This window comes from Aspergillus stella-maris (assembly GCF_047715825.1).
Source record: "Aspergillus stella-maris strain CBS 113639 unplaced genomic scaffold BDV14scaffold_39, whole genome shotgun sequence".
Lineage (NCBI taxonomy): Eukaryota > Fungi > Ascomycota > Eurotiomycetes > Eurotiales > Aspergillaceae > Aspergillus > Aspergillus stella-maris.
Window position 1 is genome coordinate 59879 of NW_027396833.1, and position 16646 is coordinate 76524.

Genomic DNA, 16646 nt, shown 5'->3' on the forward strand with positions numbered 1-16646 from the left:
GAGGGGTAGGATCGCGAAGGACGGACAGGTCTGAGGATGAGACAGGTCAGACAGCGACTACTGAGGTAGAAGTAGCTCGGATAGAAAATTAAGGGACAGGGAAGATGCCAGAGAGCATGAAGGAGGTTGGAGACAGGATGACAGGATTATCAGATTGGAATGGGGGCGGTGCGCTTCGGCTTCACCTGATCCGAATCTAATCTGATCAAGTTGGATCAGATAACTTAAGCGCACGTGGCTACGTCGCGGCTGACTCAGCAAGGGTCACGGGGTGCTTCCCACATGGAAGGAGCGACCCTTCAGGGCTCGCGTAAACATCCTGACATACAGAAGGAGCAACTGGATGAGATTAAAGACGTGACTTGTTTGGTATTCAAAGTCAAACACTTCCATCTCTTACATCATCCGCGGTCTTTGACAAAATTCATACCAGCGGACACCCCATTATCAAGGAACCACCCGTTGCATGCAGCGCCAGTCTCGGATCCATCGAATCCAGAGAGAGTCGCTCAGATATCTGCTGTATATGCCGGCAAACCGCCAACATAGTTCAACTACTCAACTGGTTTTCCTGGGACATTACCGCCCATGAGCGTCGATGTCTTCACTGTCGGGAAGAGAGTCATGTTTGACAAGGCGTTGATCTTGTCCTTCCAGCCTCGTACTGCCTCAGGCGTTGGATCGATACTCCTGATCCCGCTTCTCTCCATCAGTTTAATCGCATCCACGATCCACCGCCCCTGTACCTCGATTGCACTTGGCCCGTTGCAGATCGCTGTCGGACCATGAGGGCTGTACAAGAAGAATAGATTTAGATACCCGCTGATTGTCAACCCAAGATACGACAGGACTGAGTCGTTCCAGTCATCCCTCAAACTTGTGCCGTGGACGCTACGCAACCCCATATCCATCAGCCCACCACTCGCTATGTCGAAACCCGGTGGCGACGCAGATCACATCAAAGTCGTGCTTTGTGCCATCGGCGAGCAGTAGTCCGTTCTGCGTCAAACTGCTGATGGCTTTCTCGCTGAAATCGACAAGCTGAACGTTCCGGCGGTTGAATTGTTCAAAGTAGTCAATCTCGAGACTCAGACGCTTACCTCCAAAGACATACGGAGAATTTTTTTGGCGCAAGAAGATCTCGCGTTTCTGGGTCCTGAATCCTCGGTCGCACTTGCCGCGCCCAAAAATCGTACATCACAAGATTTGTCTCTCAATCTAGTACTCCATCCTTGTATGTCGCTAGGGTGTAGCGAAATCCACCGCCCTTGTACAGGGCTTGAAAGACACGTTCTTGTTCTTCCGGGGAGTTTTGCGGCAATACCTTTTCGGAAAAGGTATAAAGGAACCCAGCAAACCCGGTCTCCCGGAGACGGCACAATTGCGGATACAACGGTTTAAGGCGTTCTTGCTCCTCCACTGTTAGGGCGCGACGATGCGTAGGCAGAGCATAATTTGGTGAGCGCTGGAACACAGTCAAAGAACCAGCGACAGGTCCTAACGCTTGCGTGAGCTGAACGCCAGACGCGCCCGTTCCAACAACTGCAACTCGCTTCCCACGCATATCGACACCTGTCTCGGGCCAGAACGAGGAGTGGTCTATCTTGCCCTCAAAGTTGTCGCAGCCGGGCCAGTCTGGAATATATCACTTCGCCGAGGAACCCGACCCAATAACAAGATGGTTTGCAGTCGCCCTCCTGCTATCCTGCGTAGTGACATGCCATCGTCCAGACTTTTGATCAAATTCGGCGCCCACAACAACCGTGTTAAACGCGCAATCCTTCCGAATATCCAAGACCTGAGTGATATGATCGAAGTAATTAGACGACCAATTCCACGTCTTCCATGTCTCGGGAAAAAAAATTGATACTCCAGATACTCCGAGTCTGTACGAGCCCCAGGGTAACAATTCCATCTCCACACCCCACCAACATCAGACCATGCTTCGAAGATAACAGACTTCAATCCTAGCTTCCGCAGCTCATGCAGAAGGTACATCCCGCTGAATCCTACCCCGACAACCAGGGCATCGAGCTCTAAAGTTAGTGCAGTGGAACCGTTTGTCTGCGTGAAATCTCGAATGTTTGTCTTCATTCTGCTGAATTGGGTCAAATGCGTGCGGGTTCGACATCCCTCCCTGTTAGCTAAAGGGCAAGGGTTCTGATGGTGCAGGACCGGGTTTATAACCTGTCTCACTTCGCTAACACCTCCCCTCTCTGAGGTTACATACACCCCATTAACATGGATTATCCTATTCCATTACCCTTACTCTGCTCCCCGGACGCGACATCCTCATAGGTATAATGCATGTAATCGCACGCAATCGGTATCGTAGGACATACAGTCTCAGTGTAAGCGAGTAATGGGACGATGGGAAAGGAGGCTCGCTTACCGCTTACCTGCCTCTACGAACTTGGCACTATGCGCGGTCAGAACCATAAATCATCTGACATTGCCTGCCTCCAATGTCCCTGGTAATGTCATTCCAAGACGTGCTTTGACTTCTAAAGTCCTCCACTGGTTTACCCCTGTTCAGCCTATCCCGGAACCCCATACATGATTCATAAGCTTCAACCCCCCATACCTAGATTATATTTTCCCCACAGAACACCAACTATAGCAATGCAAGCCGATGATAACCGCCAGCTGAGGTCCAAAATGCCAGACCTAACAACTACCTACCCGAAACACACTCAAATAACCATTCACAACCCTAGCAATCCCAAAGAAAGACCATTCCCCTCTGCCAACGCAACAGGCTCCCTGAGAAGCGGGTAGAACCAGATTGGCCAAGTAGCCGCACACCAGACGCAAACCCAGATATATCCGATCGTGCGTCTCAATAGTCTATCTTGACGGAGAAGGCTACACCTCTTGCAAACCCATTGCGCAAGGTCTTCGATCCCGAATGCCACCGCTTGTATGGCGTAGAAAAGGAGCGCGCGGGATTTAGTACGGGGGACGCCACAGGCTGTATCTGCGAGAAAATGCATTAGACCGGATAGGAAGAATGATGTGAAGAAGCGGGTGTAGCGCGCTGGTAGCTTTCGTGGTTTAAGGTTGAGGATCGAGAATGTCAAGACGTTGGCGTTTGATGTTAGGAATTGGCGGCACATTTGGTGCCAGGTGTGTCTGGATATTGATATTCATCAGCAGTGAGTACGTTGTTGAATTAGTGAGAACTCGATAGGTAGGGAGGTAGGGAGGTAGATTTGGATTGAACTTGAACTTACCCCCACAGCTGCCGCACGCTCCACGTTTCGCTGTACGGCCCTTGCATCGGTGGGAAGTCCTCCGGGTCGGAAAGGTGCAGGGCCACCATGATCACAGCGAGAATGTCATACCCAGCCCTTTGGAAGAGGAGCAGCCACGTGAAGAATGACAGCGATAGAAAGACCCGTGTTAGAAGGAGTGTTATGGAAAAGTCCCACTCATCCAACGATAACTCTCGCTTCTCCCGCGTAGATGACTGCGGGACGGGATCGTGGAAGAGCGCGCGGTCTATATAGTGCAATGCGAGCAAGGACAAGAGAACTGCGATCATGCGATGCAAAACAAAGTTGAATCTGCTCGGTATGTAACCTGGCTTATCGGGGTCAAAGGGGTGGGTTGGCCTGACCTGCCATTTTGTCCCGACGCGGCGGTAGTTGACGGGTAGTTGAAGGGCCCATTTCATTCGAATTAGGAGACGATCCTTTTGGGGTGGGGTTTTTGCTTGCTTTATTGTCCACTGTCTATGCTGGGCATAAGTGACGCGGGTCCATAATAGCAGGTCCGTTGCGTTGAGGGTACTCGTGGATGCAAAAAGTGAGTATGACAGTGCGATGTGGCGGTAGCCAGCCCAGGTGACCACGATGTTCTGGATGCAAGTTGCTAGTGCCAATACGAAAGCAAGTGCAATTGGTCTAAAAATCGACTTTTGAGTCGCAAATGCGATGGTTGAGCTGATGGTAAGGTGTAGGAAAATGCAGCAGATAGTGGCGAGCTCCACGTCTGGTGGTCCATTGGTAGACATTGTCGATGCCTAGAGAAGGGTTTGGCGGTTTGAACTGACATAGGAGACGCAATGCGGGTTGGGCAACTGTGATTAACAAGCGACCAGGTATAGAACAGCAGGCGGAGCCCGTCTGGGCAACGGAACATCATAGACTTTATTTACCTTTCGATTGACTTGCATCGCCAGACGATTGTGGTGACGGGCATTCCCTGCATTTTGAATATTTTGGTAGGGGCTGGAAGGTGCGTCAAGTTCTTTAATTGGAATACTGATCACAAGACCATATCGATTTGATTCCCGCCGGAGCCATTGAGATATGAGCTGCTGGAGAGGTTGTCAAACTATCTGGGGTTGGGCATCAAGGATGCACCATGGAAATAGAGCCCATTCCTGGACACCTTGCGTCGTGTGTAACGCTCGGGGGGGCTGGGCTAATGGCACATAAAGTCGGGCCCCTGCAATTGCAGACCTCAATAGCAGCAATAATGGGACCAAACCCGCCGATCCCTCCTCCAGCGGCCCTGGCCGAAGAGTGGGGAGCACAAGAGGGCTGCAGAGCCCGATATTGCTAGCGGCTTTCATGGCGTCCAATGGCTATGGCGACATCTTCTCAGTTAGCATGGCGGGTATGCTTCAATGAATTTCTTTGGTCATCGTCTTCAAGTCGGTTTTTGACAGTTGCGTTCGGGGTCGAACTGAGGATAAAGCCGGTCACGAGGACAAGACCGGGGTTGGCACCTTCCGTTTCCGGAAACATTCCTATTATGGAAATAACCTGATCGGGAAGGAACGGGGGTGTTCCTTGCGGGGACCAATCACTATCCTGCAATGGGAATAGTCCCCTGGAGCCCTGGGTAAGGGTACAAGACCCGATGGCATCCATCAGCTCGGTTTACTGGCCATAGACGTCAGACCGGAGATAACCCTACGGGTCCGCATGCGGAGAAATCCCCAGGTTTTCCACGATACCGGTTGTGGGGTACAAATACTTCCCCAGATCCTGCCATGTCAAGGACTGTTCCTCCACCAGGACTTTCCAATATACCCAGCATATCATTCTTCCTACAGCGGCTTCTTTAGCATTCTCCGGTTTCTACTTCTCCTTCTTGCACGATGGCCGACGACGAGGTACCGGATGTACTGGACAAGGCAAATGCCGTGCACCAGGACCACGTCGACGACGAAGCATTAGCTATCCTATCAACCCCAGTGCAATACGACAACGGCGAAATAAAGGACCTTGTCCGTTCGCCATATGTCTTTGGAGCTGCGATGTTAGCGTCTTTTGGTGGCTTTTCATTCGGTTATGGTATGTAGAATCCTCCTAAACCTTAGCATCAGCTATCGCTAATTCGGGCTGTGAATCTCTCTAGACCAAGGAGTTATATCCCTCATTCTCGTAATGGAGCAGTTTCGCGAACAGTACCCTGAGACATCTCCGGACTCCTCACGCTATGGCTTTCACACCGGATTTATGACAGCAATGCTTGAACTCGGTGCCTTTGTCGGCTGTCTTTTCTTTCCCACCATTGCGGACAGAATATCTCGGAAATGGGGATTGACTGTTGCAACTGCTTTCTTTGTCGTTGGTGCGATTATCCAAACTGCTGCTCCAAACTACGATGCCCTTGTTGCGGGTCGGTTCGTCGGTGGTATCGGCGTGGGAACTCTGGCCATGGGTGCTCCATTGTACATCTCGGAGATTGCACCGCCCAAATGGAGAGGATCGCTTTTGGTCATGGAGGCCATTAGTATTGTTATTGGGGCTATTGTGGCGTACTGGGTGACTTACGGGACTAGGTATGTTCATATATCCCATCTTACAATATCCCTCGCTAACGGTTTTAGGATGATGACCGGGGATTGGGCATTTAGACTCCCCTTCCTCCTGCAGATTGTTCCAGCCCTAGCCGTCGGCGGCGCAATCCATCTCTTCCCCTTCTCCCCCCGCTGGTTGGCAATGCGCAGCCGCAATAGCGATAGTCTCACAGCCCTAGCCTGCCTCCGCCGCCGTCCAGAACATGATGACCAGGTCCAGCTAGAGTGGAAGGGTATTCTAGCCGAAATCCGTTTCCAAGAAGAGATTCTGGATAAAGAATACCCCAGTCATAAGGATCATCCTATCCAAACCGGCGCCCGCCAGTGGCTTGGCCTGTTCAACAAGCGGTACTTTAAGCGCACTTTGGTGGCTCTCGCTATCCCTTTCTTTCAGCAGGTATATACCCTTATTACCCTAGTGAAGATGATGTACAATGTACTGACAGCGAAGTTCTCCGGAATAAACGCCTTCGTCTACTACGCCCCAACCTTCTTCGAAGCCCTCGGCCAAGACAGAGAAACATCATTGATTCTATCAGGAATGATCAACATCGTCCAACTAGTCGGCGGCATCCCTATCCTGGTCTACCTTGACCGCGTTGGACGCCGAACACTCGCTATAGCAGGTGGTCTGGCAATGGCCGTCCCGCACCTCATAATGTGCGGCATGATGAATAAATTCAGCAGTGATTGGCCCTCGCATCGTGGTATTGCTTGGTTTTGCGTTGCGCTGATTTGTATGTTGACCTTTCCCCTTCTCTATTTCTTATATTGGATCTCGTTGTTGACAGACAAAAAGACATATACGTCCTCGCCTACTCCACCTCCTACGGCCCCCTAGCCTGGGTCCTCCCAGCCGAGGTCTTTCCCAGCTCAAAGCGCGCAAAGGGCGTCGGCGCAGGAACAGCCATGATCTGGCTAGCAAATTTTATCGTTGGCGTAGTGGTGCCTGAGATGCTGATCAAACTGGGCTGGGGAACGTTTTTGTTCTTCGGATTGTTTTGTGTGGCTGCCACGGTATTTAGTTACTTTTTTGTGCCGGAGACGTCGGGGAAGTCGCTTGAGCAGGTTGCTGCTGTTTTTGGGGATCGGCTTGCGGATGATGAGAGGGTTTTGCATGCACGGGTTGCGAGGGAGGTTTTGGTTGATCCGTTGGGGGAGATGAGGGGGGGGGAGGGGGGTGGTGTGTGAGGTCGGGTATTTTGAAATGTGAAATGCTGGGTAGAGTAGAGAAATAGACAGTACATAGAGGATACCGGTGGATTCCTTCAATTGAGCTTCTATGAGACTCTTAACATACTCGTATACGTCCCACTTCCTATGTCCACACTCCTGATGGCCTGGAATCCAAACTTGGAATACAATCGGACCCCAGCCGGCGACGACATGACGAATTCGTTTAGTCCGGCACCCTCAATTTGTTCACAGAACGTCTTCATTAGGGCAGATCTTAACCCGCCGTGCTGGTAAGCCGGGGCCACGGCCATAAATGTGATGCCTAAAGGAAAAAAGTCCGTCAATGAGCGATCGGGCCTTCGGCTTTAGGGATGTTTGCTCACGAAATATCCCTTTACCTGGGTGGTAATGACGATAATCACTGAGCACTCGTTCCCTCTCCTCCCGTAGAGTTCTGGATGCGGAGATCCACGCAGCGACGTTTAGTGAAGCTAGGGCATTAGTATTGGGATCGGTACAGGGATCGGGTTCGGTATGACTTCTTCCCTGCCTATTCCTCAGTCCCAGCATCTCGCTCCCGAAACCGGTTTGTAAAGTCCACCCTATGACCCCGACAATCTCCGCCTCACCCGCTCCATCGCTAGCATAAGCCTTGAATAGAATCTCACTTTCTTGTCTCAATGCATCGGCCAGCGACTCACGGTTCCATGATACCTCCTCTTCGTCTAATTCCCCCGCCTTGGTTCGCTGGAATATCACGCGCTGCAACGGATCGTCTTCGAATGCGGGGTACGTGACATTTCTAGTGATGGCATCGATATCTGCTAAGCTAACGGGTGATATTGAGATTGGGGGCTGAGTTTGGTGTTCCATTGTTTGTACCCTTTGTTGCATCTTTAGTTTGAGACAGGGGTTATTCTAGTAGTGCTGTGACTTGACGACAAGAATCGCGAAGGGGACGGGTACCAGTGGAATACACAATTCCGAGCCAAGTTATATGTAAGACAGGACCTATTGGATAGGGAAGGTGTACGGCCGGAGGAAGGAGCGACCAACCCCGCGCAGAGATGGAAGGCACGAACCCTGCCCGCAGAACAGGAAGGAACGGCCCGTGGATATCTGGGGTACCTAGGTAAGGTGTCTCCACTTCCGACATATTACATAGTAAACACTTGCTCCTGGCACTAGTTTCTCCACGTATTAAATACCTCATCATTGAGTACAAGAAGTATGTGGTTGGGTAGGAAAGTAGTTAAGATGGGATGGGTTACCTACTAAGCAGCCAGTGTAAGCCCTAAACCCGCGATCATCATAGCCAGTACTGATAACGCTATCAGCAGCTATCAGGCGCTAGATAGCTAAGGTGGTATCTCGTGATAGCAGGGTGCATGAGGCAGCGAATGGTAAGCGTGCCTTGCGTATCGCGCCTTCCCGGGTCCTCATTCCCCCGCTTTATCTGTTGCTCTCAGTGTCCAGCTTCCCTCCCTTCTTCATAAATTTCGTCAGCTCGAACACCAGTATGGGATCAAACTATTCAGTGCCAGCGCGCCCGTTTGACGAAAAGGCGCCGCGGAGGAACGTCGTCGCAGCCCGTCAGCCTTCCCCGCAGCTGACGGATAAACGCGCCGAGCTGGACGATGACACTGCGCGTAAGCAGCTCTCTTGACGAATGTCCCCGGTGAAAGCTGACTGTCGCAGCACCGCCTTACTATGACATTGAGCGAGAAGCTTCCGTGTCGCTGCACCGACTACAAGACTGGAGCGAGACCCTGCTGCAGGATCCTAAGGTTTGTTTGCACTGGACTCCCTGAGATCTCCTATTAATGGCTCCAGAACCGCCTCGCAATCTCCAGTTTAGCCGGCGCCTCCTACACAGATGTCCTTGCGAACCGGTCGGTCCTCAAGTTTGATACCCAGCTGTTCAACGTCACTGTTCCCATCGAAGGAGCGCCGATCACAAACCAGCGATCCTCGGGACGATGCTGGCTTTTCGCTTCAACGAATGCATTCCGTGTTCCGATTATGAAGGCATATGCGCTGAAAGAGTTTGAATTGAGTCAGGCATACCTGTTTTATTGGGATAAGATTGAAAAGGCCAACTACTTCTTCGAGACGATTATCCAGACTGCGGACCAAGATGTGACCGGTCGCTTGGTCCAGAAGCTGCTCCAGGATCCTGTTACTGATGGAGGACAGTGGGATATGGTCGTCAACCTGGTGAAGAAGTATGGACTCGTACCGCACGATGTCTACCCGGACAACTTCAACGCCCAGAACAGTAGCAAGATGAACTGGCTCTTGACGGCCAAGCTTCGCGAACACGCTTTGACGCTGCGGAAACTTGCTCGAGGGTCGCATGTGAAGAACGGAGTCCATCTGGCAGCAGCCAAAGACAACTTCCTCAAGGAAATCCACTCTCTGGTGACTATCATGCTAGGCCCACCACCGAAACCTACCGAACACTTTGTTTGGGAATACAAGGATGCAGACGGTAAAACGCGTCAGATTCGACAGACTCCACTCGAATTTGGGCGACAGGGACTATCCTCGCGCAGCAAGGTGTCGCCCAACAGGCTGTACAGTCTTGTCAACGATCCTAGAAATGACTACAACACTCTGATGACGGTGGACAAGCTAGGCAATGTCGTCGAAGGGTCGCCTCTCACATACGTCAACGTGGAGATGAAGGTAAGATCAGCGTGTATAATATGGGAAGTGGACAGTTACCTAACTTCATGCAGGTATTAAAAAATGCAGTCATTGCTATGCTCAAAGCTGGACACCCCGTCTTCTTCGGCTGCGACGTGGGTAAATTTTCCGACCGTGTCTCTGGTGTCATGGACCCGGACCTCCTGGATCTTACTTTAGGCTTCAATGTCTCCCTTGGGATGGACAAAGCCGAACGTCTGGTAACTGGTGAGACGGCCATGACCCATGCGATGGTCATCACAGCAGTGCACCTTGAAGACGGCAAACCCGTCCGATGGCGTGTAGAGAACTCCTGGGGCGAGAGCTCTGGTGACAAGGGCTGGTTTGTAATGAGCGATCGCTGGATGGACGAGTACACCTTCCAGGCAGTTGTTGATTTCAGCCTTGTTCCAAGTGAGATTCGAGACGTTCTTGACCAGGAGCCCCTAGTGCTACCTAGGTGGGATCCAATGGGTGTCTTAGCATGATACCCCCTTTTCTATGAGTTTATGTGGTAAGCCTGGTATATACATTATCCGAAATGACATGAATCCCTTTAATGAACCCCATCAACTCCATCAACCCCATCCTGTTCCTCCTCTATTCCCAACGAATCCCACTTCTCCAGAAAACTATCCAGTTCCGCCTCAGCAACCCTTCTATCCCCACCAGTCTCATGCAACGAATTCGGATTCGGATAAAGACTACTCAACAGCTCCCCATCCCTCTTCTCCCTCCACAAACTCTCAAAGTCCATAAATAGTGCCTTGGTCTCATCCGGAAAGACCACCCCTTCATTCTTAGCAGAGACTTGAATCATCCTTAGTATCCCTTTCATCAATATCCATTTTCTTGAGAAGGCGCGCGCGATTACGCAGAGATCGATGAATGCTTTTCGGGAATCGGAGGAATCCAGGTCTTCGAGTAATGTGAAGAGCGACATACTCACCCAGTGGATTGTTGTTGGGGAGATGTAATTCATGCTCCATTTGTTGCGGTGGGTTTCGAGGATATTCGCTATTGCGACGGCATTCGAGATGCATCTCTCACGAGCGGCGGAGCGGGTTATTATTGCTGTGTCCTTGATTTTAAATTTCAAGGCCTGGAGCGCTTCGTTCTGGGTGTTATCTTCGGTCTCGGTTTCGATCTCTGTGTCACCGGTTGACTCCTTCTTCAACAGGCCCCAGAGGATGATTATCACCGTGTGGTAGTCCATATGGAGACTTAATGCCTGCGCGACAGAAGCGCGCTCAAGCGAGATACAACTTGGGAGACCTGCGCGCCAGGTATCGAGTTTCTCTGTAATCCCATTGACGATCTTGGATAGTTCTTTCCGCGTGTAGCTGGGGCTGTCCTTGAAGACCTTTGCGTTGGCGTAGGTGGTCAGTGCGCTAAAGTCGCTGAAGGCGTTCAGGATGCACAGTGTATGCGAGTTGATTGGAGTTGCGTCTGTTTCTGAGCTGCGTTATTCTGGTAGGGTTATGGCAACCAGGTTTCGAGGTTGCAGATTGATGCAGGGCGAGATTTGGGTGGTGTTGATATGGCGAGGGGTTTCATTTACGATATTGAGGCCGTGCTATTTATGTACATTGTCAAAGAGTGCTCATTGGGTCAATTTCACACGGTGGTGTAGATGACGGTGAAAACGCATGAGAAAATGCATATGGAGGTAGAGGCGGGAACGGAGGGGGTGGTGGGAGGAGGGTATGAAGAGCGTACGCTGTCAAATTATACACGCCCCAGATGGCAGTGCTGATGGCGCGATCTGCGCCGTCGTCGGTGGTAGTAGTTTTAGTAGTGGACTGGGATTTGGCATGCTTTGCTGCGAATTCCTCGACCATGTGTGCTAGTTGGCCCAGGTACCACCATTCGACGCGGTCTTTGCCCGTTGCTGCCATGCTAGTCGTGAGGGTATCATGTTAGATGTGCACATTGGGGTCTCGTTGTGCCGGAGTGTACTCACCATACAAATAGTACGCCGCAACCTTGAATGGCTGTGATGCTTAGCTTTCATTCGATCTTTTCGTAATGCTTCTTCGCCTCGTTGTAGAAGTGGACGCCCTTGGAGTTGCAATCGCCCGGTGTCTCATACGCTTCGGGGTAATCAGAGTGGAACTGCCAGTATCAGTTTGGATGTCTCGAGGTAAAAATAACGAAGAGAACTCACACAAGCCTCACAAAGAATGTAATTTACGAGGAAAGGCGAGCAGAATTGCGAATCGATATTGCCCGACTTCATATCCGCGAGAAATACCTCGCGGTGGACCCAGTTGTAGAACGGTTGACTCCTTGTGAACCAGAGAGAAATAAGGTGCGAGACGAACTCATCATCGTCCTTAACAGACGTCCAGGGCTTTGCGGGGACCCGGAAGACAGGCGTATCTGTCAAGCGCTTGATGTCCATCACGCTGCGAGTGTGTCGAAGTCTAGAAGCGCGATGGCCAGGATCAGAACCACTTCCACTGCGACTGGCACTGCCAGTACCATTAAAAAGGCTGTTGCTCCCCCACTCGGCCAGCTGGGCAGCTGTTTCCTGGACTTCCAATAGCTCCGGTGACCGCTCAATCCCCCGAAAAAGCTCGTGATCCATGAACAGCTTAATCTCCTGCAGACTGGCGTTACTCCGAATGAGGTTCAGCAGCTGCATCGACTTGTTGTTCGGGCTGTCGCGTAGAGCCTCGAGGAGTTCAAGGAGGACGTCGCGCTCCTGCTCGAGATCCTCGACTTTGCGCTTCTGGCCAACTCGTCGACGCTGATCCGTTGCTACATCGAAGACACATTCTGATTTCTCGGCTGTACATCTTACGCAGGTTGTCGAGCCGTTGTGGATGATACGCTAAGTAAAATAGAAGCTTATACAATGATAAGATCTCGAGCCAGGGACAGGAAGTGGGAGAGAAGCATGGAAAGACTGGAACACGAGAATTGAAGGGGACAGAAGATCTGAGAATGAACATGGAGATTGTGGCACCGCATAGAGGAATGTACCCGGACGCTTCTGCACCAATCCATCATCTGTAGGGGGATTGAGGAGGAGCTCATCGCCCTTGGCCCAGTCATGGCCCACTGGGATTCCATGCACCGGAAATAGTTGTGATTGCTGGATATTTTAGCCGTCCACTCACTCTGTGCCTGACCGCGTCCAAGCTGTAGCGCCTCAGGCATCAGCTTAGGCGAATGGCACCCTTCTCAGGCATGGAGTCGTTTGCTTGAAAATGGTCAAGAAGAGAAAGCAAGCCTTGTAGACACTGGGATCTTTTGCTCTGGAAAGTGATCTATAAGGCAAGGGCGACACAGTCACATGACAGCCCTGAGTCCCTGTCCACTATGGTACGAAGGCATTCAGGATCACTACAGCCTCCAAACTTCCCAAGAGAGACTAGATTCTTAGAAATCATAGACAATGGCTGGGTTCCGTTTTCGACATCCAAGGCTTACTATTACAGGAAGGGATATGCCTGCGACGAACCTCGTCTGGTTGACCGCGAAACGCCACAAGTGATTGTTTTGCAGCGTGCCATGCTGGCCAGCAGATTATGAAGAATGATTGGCTCTTGTCTGACCTGTATCTCCCCTGGGTCGTGCTTGTCGATCGCATTACAGGTGTTCTCACTTCTCACAGCATAGCGAAATCTCAGTAGGGTTCGTTGTCTTTTCAAGAGGAAACGACAATGCGGTTGTCGAGTCTGGATCGTGAACTCCCCAGCTAATTAAACCCCTCATCTAACGGGTGGGTGCCTAGGTAAATATGAGACGTACAAATGTAGAGCCCTGGGCACTGCCACTAACAAACGCGCTTGCGCCCTCGCAGGCAGCGACCTCTCCCACTATGCATTTCTCTATTCCACTGTTTTCTCATGCTCATCAGCATTCATGAAATCCCAATAGTTCTGGCCTTGGCTTGACTCACTGCTAAATAATCATTAACACAACAAATCGATTACTCGACGCTTCGCACATCAATTATCCGAACCTTGCATACCACCCCCTGAAAATGGACATCGCTCTACTCCGCACGTACAGTTCAACAGCACTCCTTTTCATCGCTCTTTCTGGCCTTTTGGCTGGCTTAGCCGGATGGAATTATGACATTGGACTCACATATATAAACGAATACATCCCCACGCCTCCCTTCGGTCGCGCCTGCAAGACTTGGTCTGGGGCTAGAGACGGGTACAAGTTTGAGTACTGGTACTCTGTCCATGATAAAGAGTGTATTCGGGCGGGTCATCGATATATGGTTAAGCGGGCTGTTGGGGAGTTCCTGTCGACTATTCAAGACGCAAGCCAGACTGCAACTGAAGAGGCCGAAGAAGTGGAAGTGGTTGTCCCGAGTAGAACCACGAAATGTATACCCCTCGACAAGGGCGGGGATAGAGAGGGATACTTGCGGATCGGCCCGGAGGATAACTTTGATAAAGAGATGTACTGTGGGCCTATTTGGGAGCCGGATAATACACCCACTACGCCTCCTGGGATACATTTTATGAAGCAGATGAAGGAAATGGAGGAGAAAAGGAAGAGAGAAGGGTCGATTTGGTGATTAGATTGATTTCTAGACGTTGGGTTTATATTCGGATCAGATCGAGACGGTCTTTCGCTCGACAATTTTCTTTTTTGTGATCACAATTAGGGCCTGGTTAGGTCCTAGTGTATCTAGTCAATCCGAATGTTTCTTGGACATTGACCTGGTTCCTCTGATCAATGTGCACTGGCGCCTATGTTGGGCATTTTATTCTGCTGTTGGAGTCTCTCGGACGAATTGATGGGATATAGGAGAAGTCCGCTAAGCTAATTTCCTGTATATTACACTGAGGAAGCGTGAGAAACTAAGCAGTGATTGACCATTTCCTGAGAGGTTGACATGCGTTTTCATTGTTGACGTTCGGGTGAAGAAATGTATATATATTTTTGACCGATCCGGCAATCTCGTCGTGAGACCATACCGGCATAAACATAGAAGTTCGGGACTATATTCATCTTTTAGAAAGCGGAGATTTGCCGTGGCATACATTTACACATTTCCAGAGCATTATTACCCTGTTCAGGTCCTGTAGGTAGTCCATGTCCTGTCCGTATCCCAGCCGGCGATAAAGTTGGCTATAATGAGAGTTATGTCAAGGGGTACTAGTACTCACTAGGAATGGTGTCGTCTGTATCTAGCATAGTGGCAATCAAATGGGTGCAGAATAAAGGTCAGTGGAGCCGCGGAGTCGTGGTCGCATGCGTCATAGACGATCGCATCGACGCATCTCGATCGCAACATCGAGGCTTCCAGCGTCCCTGTTCCCACTATCTACGCCAGGATAACGTCACCAATGAGGATACCCGGGACGCGACTAGTACAGGGCGAGGCTCTAGAGCTGGAATCGCTCATGGGCAGCGACGACGACCTCGACAACTCGCCAGACTTACCTCTCGCCATGGGTTCACCGCAGGATAACACCGAACGCAACGCACCGCAGCCAAAATGGCTGACTGGTTCGCGACGATTCAGACCACGATTTACCTGGCGTCGGGGATTGTTACTTGCTTTTGTGCTATATGTGTTTTATTGCATTATCCGCGGCTCGCCGCTTTTTGCTTCCCCGCTACCGGCTTACACGGGGCCGCATGGCGTTGGTGCTGTTGATATCGAGGTTCCCCTTGACGGCGGGCCTCAGCATGTCGCGGATGGTATCTTGAAGGAAACTGGGAAGCCGGCATTCGAGGTCGAAACGCTGCTTGCTACGATTTACTACCCGACCGACCTGAAGTTCCGCTCGCGCAAGGCCCGGTATCCCTGGATTCCGCGCCCTGTTAGCGTCAAGGCCCAGGGGTATGCGCGTTTGGCACATGTCGACAATTTCCTTATACGGCCTATTTTTACTTTTGGTCTTTGGGCTATTGGTGGACCGATTACGATTCCTGCTGAGGTTGATGCTCCGCTGCTTAGCAGTGAGAAGGATATTGAAGGATTTCCTGTGATGGTCTTCTCGCATGGTATGGCTAGTTCGCGGACCGACTATACCAACTTTCTGGGCGAGTTGGCTAGTCGGGGTCATGTGGTTGTTGCTATTGAGCACCGTGATGGGAGCGGTCCTGGTTCGTTTATCAAGACCTCCGCCGACTCGTCTGGCCGTAAAGTCCTTCCGCTGCGATCCTCCGACCTCCAGGAGGAGCTGGATACACCGGAGTTCAAGCGCGCCCAGCTCGCTTTCCGTGATGCGGAGATGCTGGCTGCCGTCGAGGTGCTCCGGTTGATAAACGATGGTCATACTGTCCCGAATACCCGTGACCCTGTCGATACATTCCCCGACTGGACTGGCCGTCTGGACCTCGACATGCTTACTATAGGCGGTCACTCATACGGCGCCACAGGCGCACTTCAAGCTCTCACTACCTTGAAGTCTACTTCACCCGTCGCCGGTATCATCCTTGACCCCGGTAAATCGAGCGGCCCACTCAACCCCAACGCCACCGTACCCATCCTAGTCGTGCACTCCAACTCCTGGTCCCGCATGATGAGCCCCTTCTACGGCCGCCCGCACTTTGACACCGTCAAGGATCTCGTCCGAGGCATTCCCGCACCATCCTGGTTCCTGACAAGCGTTGGAACATCCCACCCCAGCGTAACAGACGCCCCCCTTTTAGAACCACTGCTGCTTAGCTGGACGACTGGCGCGACGCTTGACGTCAAGGAGGCGCTGAAAGAGTATGTCCATGTGGCTGATGATTTCTCGTTATTCGTTAAAGATGGAAAGCGGAGGGGTATCCTTGCTGAGGCTGTGACGCATCCACAGTATAACGAGTGGATTACTGAGAAGAGAAAGGAAGAGTTCCCCACGGAACTGGCGAGGCTCTGGGAGGTGCATGTCACGCCGGATAGCCAGAAGGAGCCTACGCTGTGATGATTCTTGAGAAGGGTATTGTTTATTCTTAGCTGATTGAACCGGTATGTACAGCAGTTTGAATACTAGAAACGTTC

General features: G+C 51.3%; 8 protein-coding genes across 8 annotated transcripts; 4 read left to right on the forward strand and 4 right to left on the reverse strand.

Annotated features, from left to right (window-relative positions):
• Positions 1–554: 554 nt before the first annotated feature.
• BDV14DRAFT_190757 (flavin-containing monooxygenase) lies at positions 555–2094 on the reverse strand (the record flags this gene model as incomplete). The annotated part of the gene is made up of 5 exons (XM_073771373.1): positions 555–925; positions 1011–1149; positions 1226–1609; positions 1676–1849; positions 1924–2094. The coding sequence occupies 5 exons, from the start codon at positions 2092–2094 to the stop codon at positions 555–557; spliced, it is 1239 nt and encodes a 412-aa protein (XP_073626600.1).
• A 611-nt stretch (positions 2095–2705) lies between these two features.
• Positions 2706–4015, reverse strand: BDV14DRAFT_201603 (wax synthase family protein; the record flags this gene model as incomplete). The annotated part of the gene is made up of 2 exons (XM_073773800.1): positions 2706–3132; positions 3234–4015. The coding sequence occupies 2 exons, from the start codon at positions 4013–4015 to the stop codon at positions 2706–2708; spliced, it is 1209 nt and encodes a 402-aa protein (XP_073626601.1).
• Positions 4016–5110: 1095 nt separating this feature from the next.
• Positions 5111–7006, forward strand: BDV14DRAFT_190758 (sugar porter family MFS transporter; the record flags this gene model as incomplete). The annotated part of the gene is made up of 5 exons (XM_073771374.1): positions 5111–5306; positions 5371–5797; positions 5846–6212; positions 6267–6552; positions 6615–7006. 5 exons carry the CDS (start codon positions 5111–5113, stop codon positions 7004–7006), a joined length of 1668 nt encoding a protein of 555 aa, XP_073626602.1.
• Positions 7007–7095: 89 nt separating this feature from the next.
• BDV14DRAFT_201605 (uncharacterized protein) lies at positions 7096–7864 on the reverse strand (the record flags this gene model as incomplete). Its single annotated transcript, XM_073773801.1, has 2 exons — positions 7096–7313; positions 7375–7864. The coding sequence occupies 2 exons, from the start codon at positions 7862–7864 to the stop codon at positions 7096–7098; spliced, it is 708 nt and encodes a 235-aa protein (XP_073626603.1).
• A 618-nt stretch (positions 7865–8482) lies between these two features.
• BDV14DRAFT_176131 (C1 family peptidase) lies at positions 8483–10246 on the forward strand. Its single transcript, XM_073769204.1, has 4 exons — positions 8483–8640; positions 8690–8778; positions 8825–9679; positions 9733–10246. The coding sequence occupies exons 1-4, from the start codon at positions 8511–8513 to the stop codon at positions 10165–10167; spliced, it is 1509 nt and encodes a 502-aa protein (XP_073626604.1). The 5' UTR covers positions 8483–8510; the 3' UTR covers positions 10168–10246.
• BDV14DRAFT_209748 (fungal specific transcription factor domain-containing protein) lies at positions 10236–12844 on the reverse strand (the record flags this gene model as incomplete). Its single annotated transcript, XM_073775726.1, has 7 exons — positions 10236–11139; positions 11303–11578; positions 11643–11686; positions 11738–11794; positions 11847–12141; positions 12190–12515; positions 12668–12844. 7 exons carry the CDS (start codon positions 12842–12844, stop codon positions 10236–10238), a joined length of 2079 nt encoding a protein of 692 aa, XP_073626605.1.
• A 1066-nt stretch (positions 12845–13910) lies between these two features.
• On the forward strand, positions 13911–14283 carry BDV14DRAFT_176133 (uncharacterized protein). The gene has a single exon (XM_073769205.1). The coding sequence runs from the start codon at positions 13917–13919 to the stop codon at positions 14220–14222; it is 306 nt and encodes a 101-aa protein (XP_073626606.1). The 5' UTR covers positions 13911–13916; the 3' UTR covers positions 14223–14283.
• Positions 14284–14954: 671 nt separating this feature from the next.
• On the forward strand, positions 14955–16642 carry BDV14DRAFT_176134 (PAF acetylhydrolase family protein). Its single transcript, XM_073769206.1, has one exon. It carries the CDS (start codon positions 14998–15000, stop codon positions 16567–16569), a length of 1572 nt encoding a protein of 523 aa, XP_073626607.1. The 5' UTR covers positions 14955–14997; the 3' UTR covers positions 16570–16642.
• Positions 16643–16646: the final 4 nt, after the last annotated feature.

Bases quoted from the DNA above. Each gene is read 5' to 3' on its own strand.
- BDV14DRAFT_176131 (XM_073769204.1), top strand. From the start codon at position 8,511: ATGGGATCAAACTATTCAGTGCCAGCGCGCCCGTTTGACGAAAAGGCG. The intron at 8,779-8,824 runs GTTTGTTTGCAC...TAATGGCTCCAG, and splicing joins CCCTGCTGCAGGATCCTAAG to AACCGCCTCGCAATCTCCAG. The intron at 9,680-9,732 runs GTAAGATCAGCG...AACTTCATGCAG, and splicing joins ACGTCAACGTGGAGATGAAG to GTATTAAAAAATGCAGTCAT.
- BDV14DRAFT_176133 (XM_073769205.1), top strand. From the start codon at position 13,917: ATGGTTAAGCGGGCTGTTGGGGAGTTCCTGTCGACTATTCAAGACGCA.
- BDV14DRAFT_176134 (XM_073769206.1), top strand. From the start codon at position 14,998: ATGAGGATACCCGGGACGCGACTAGTACAGGGCGAGGCTCTAGAGCTG.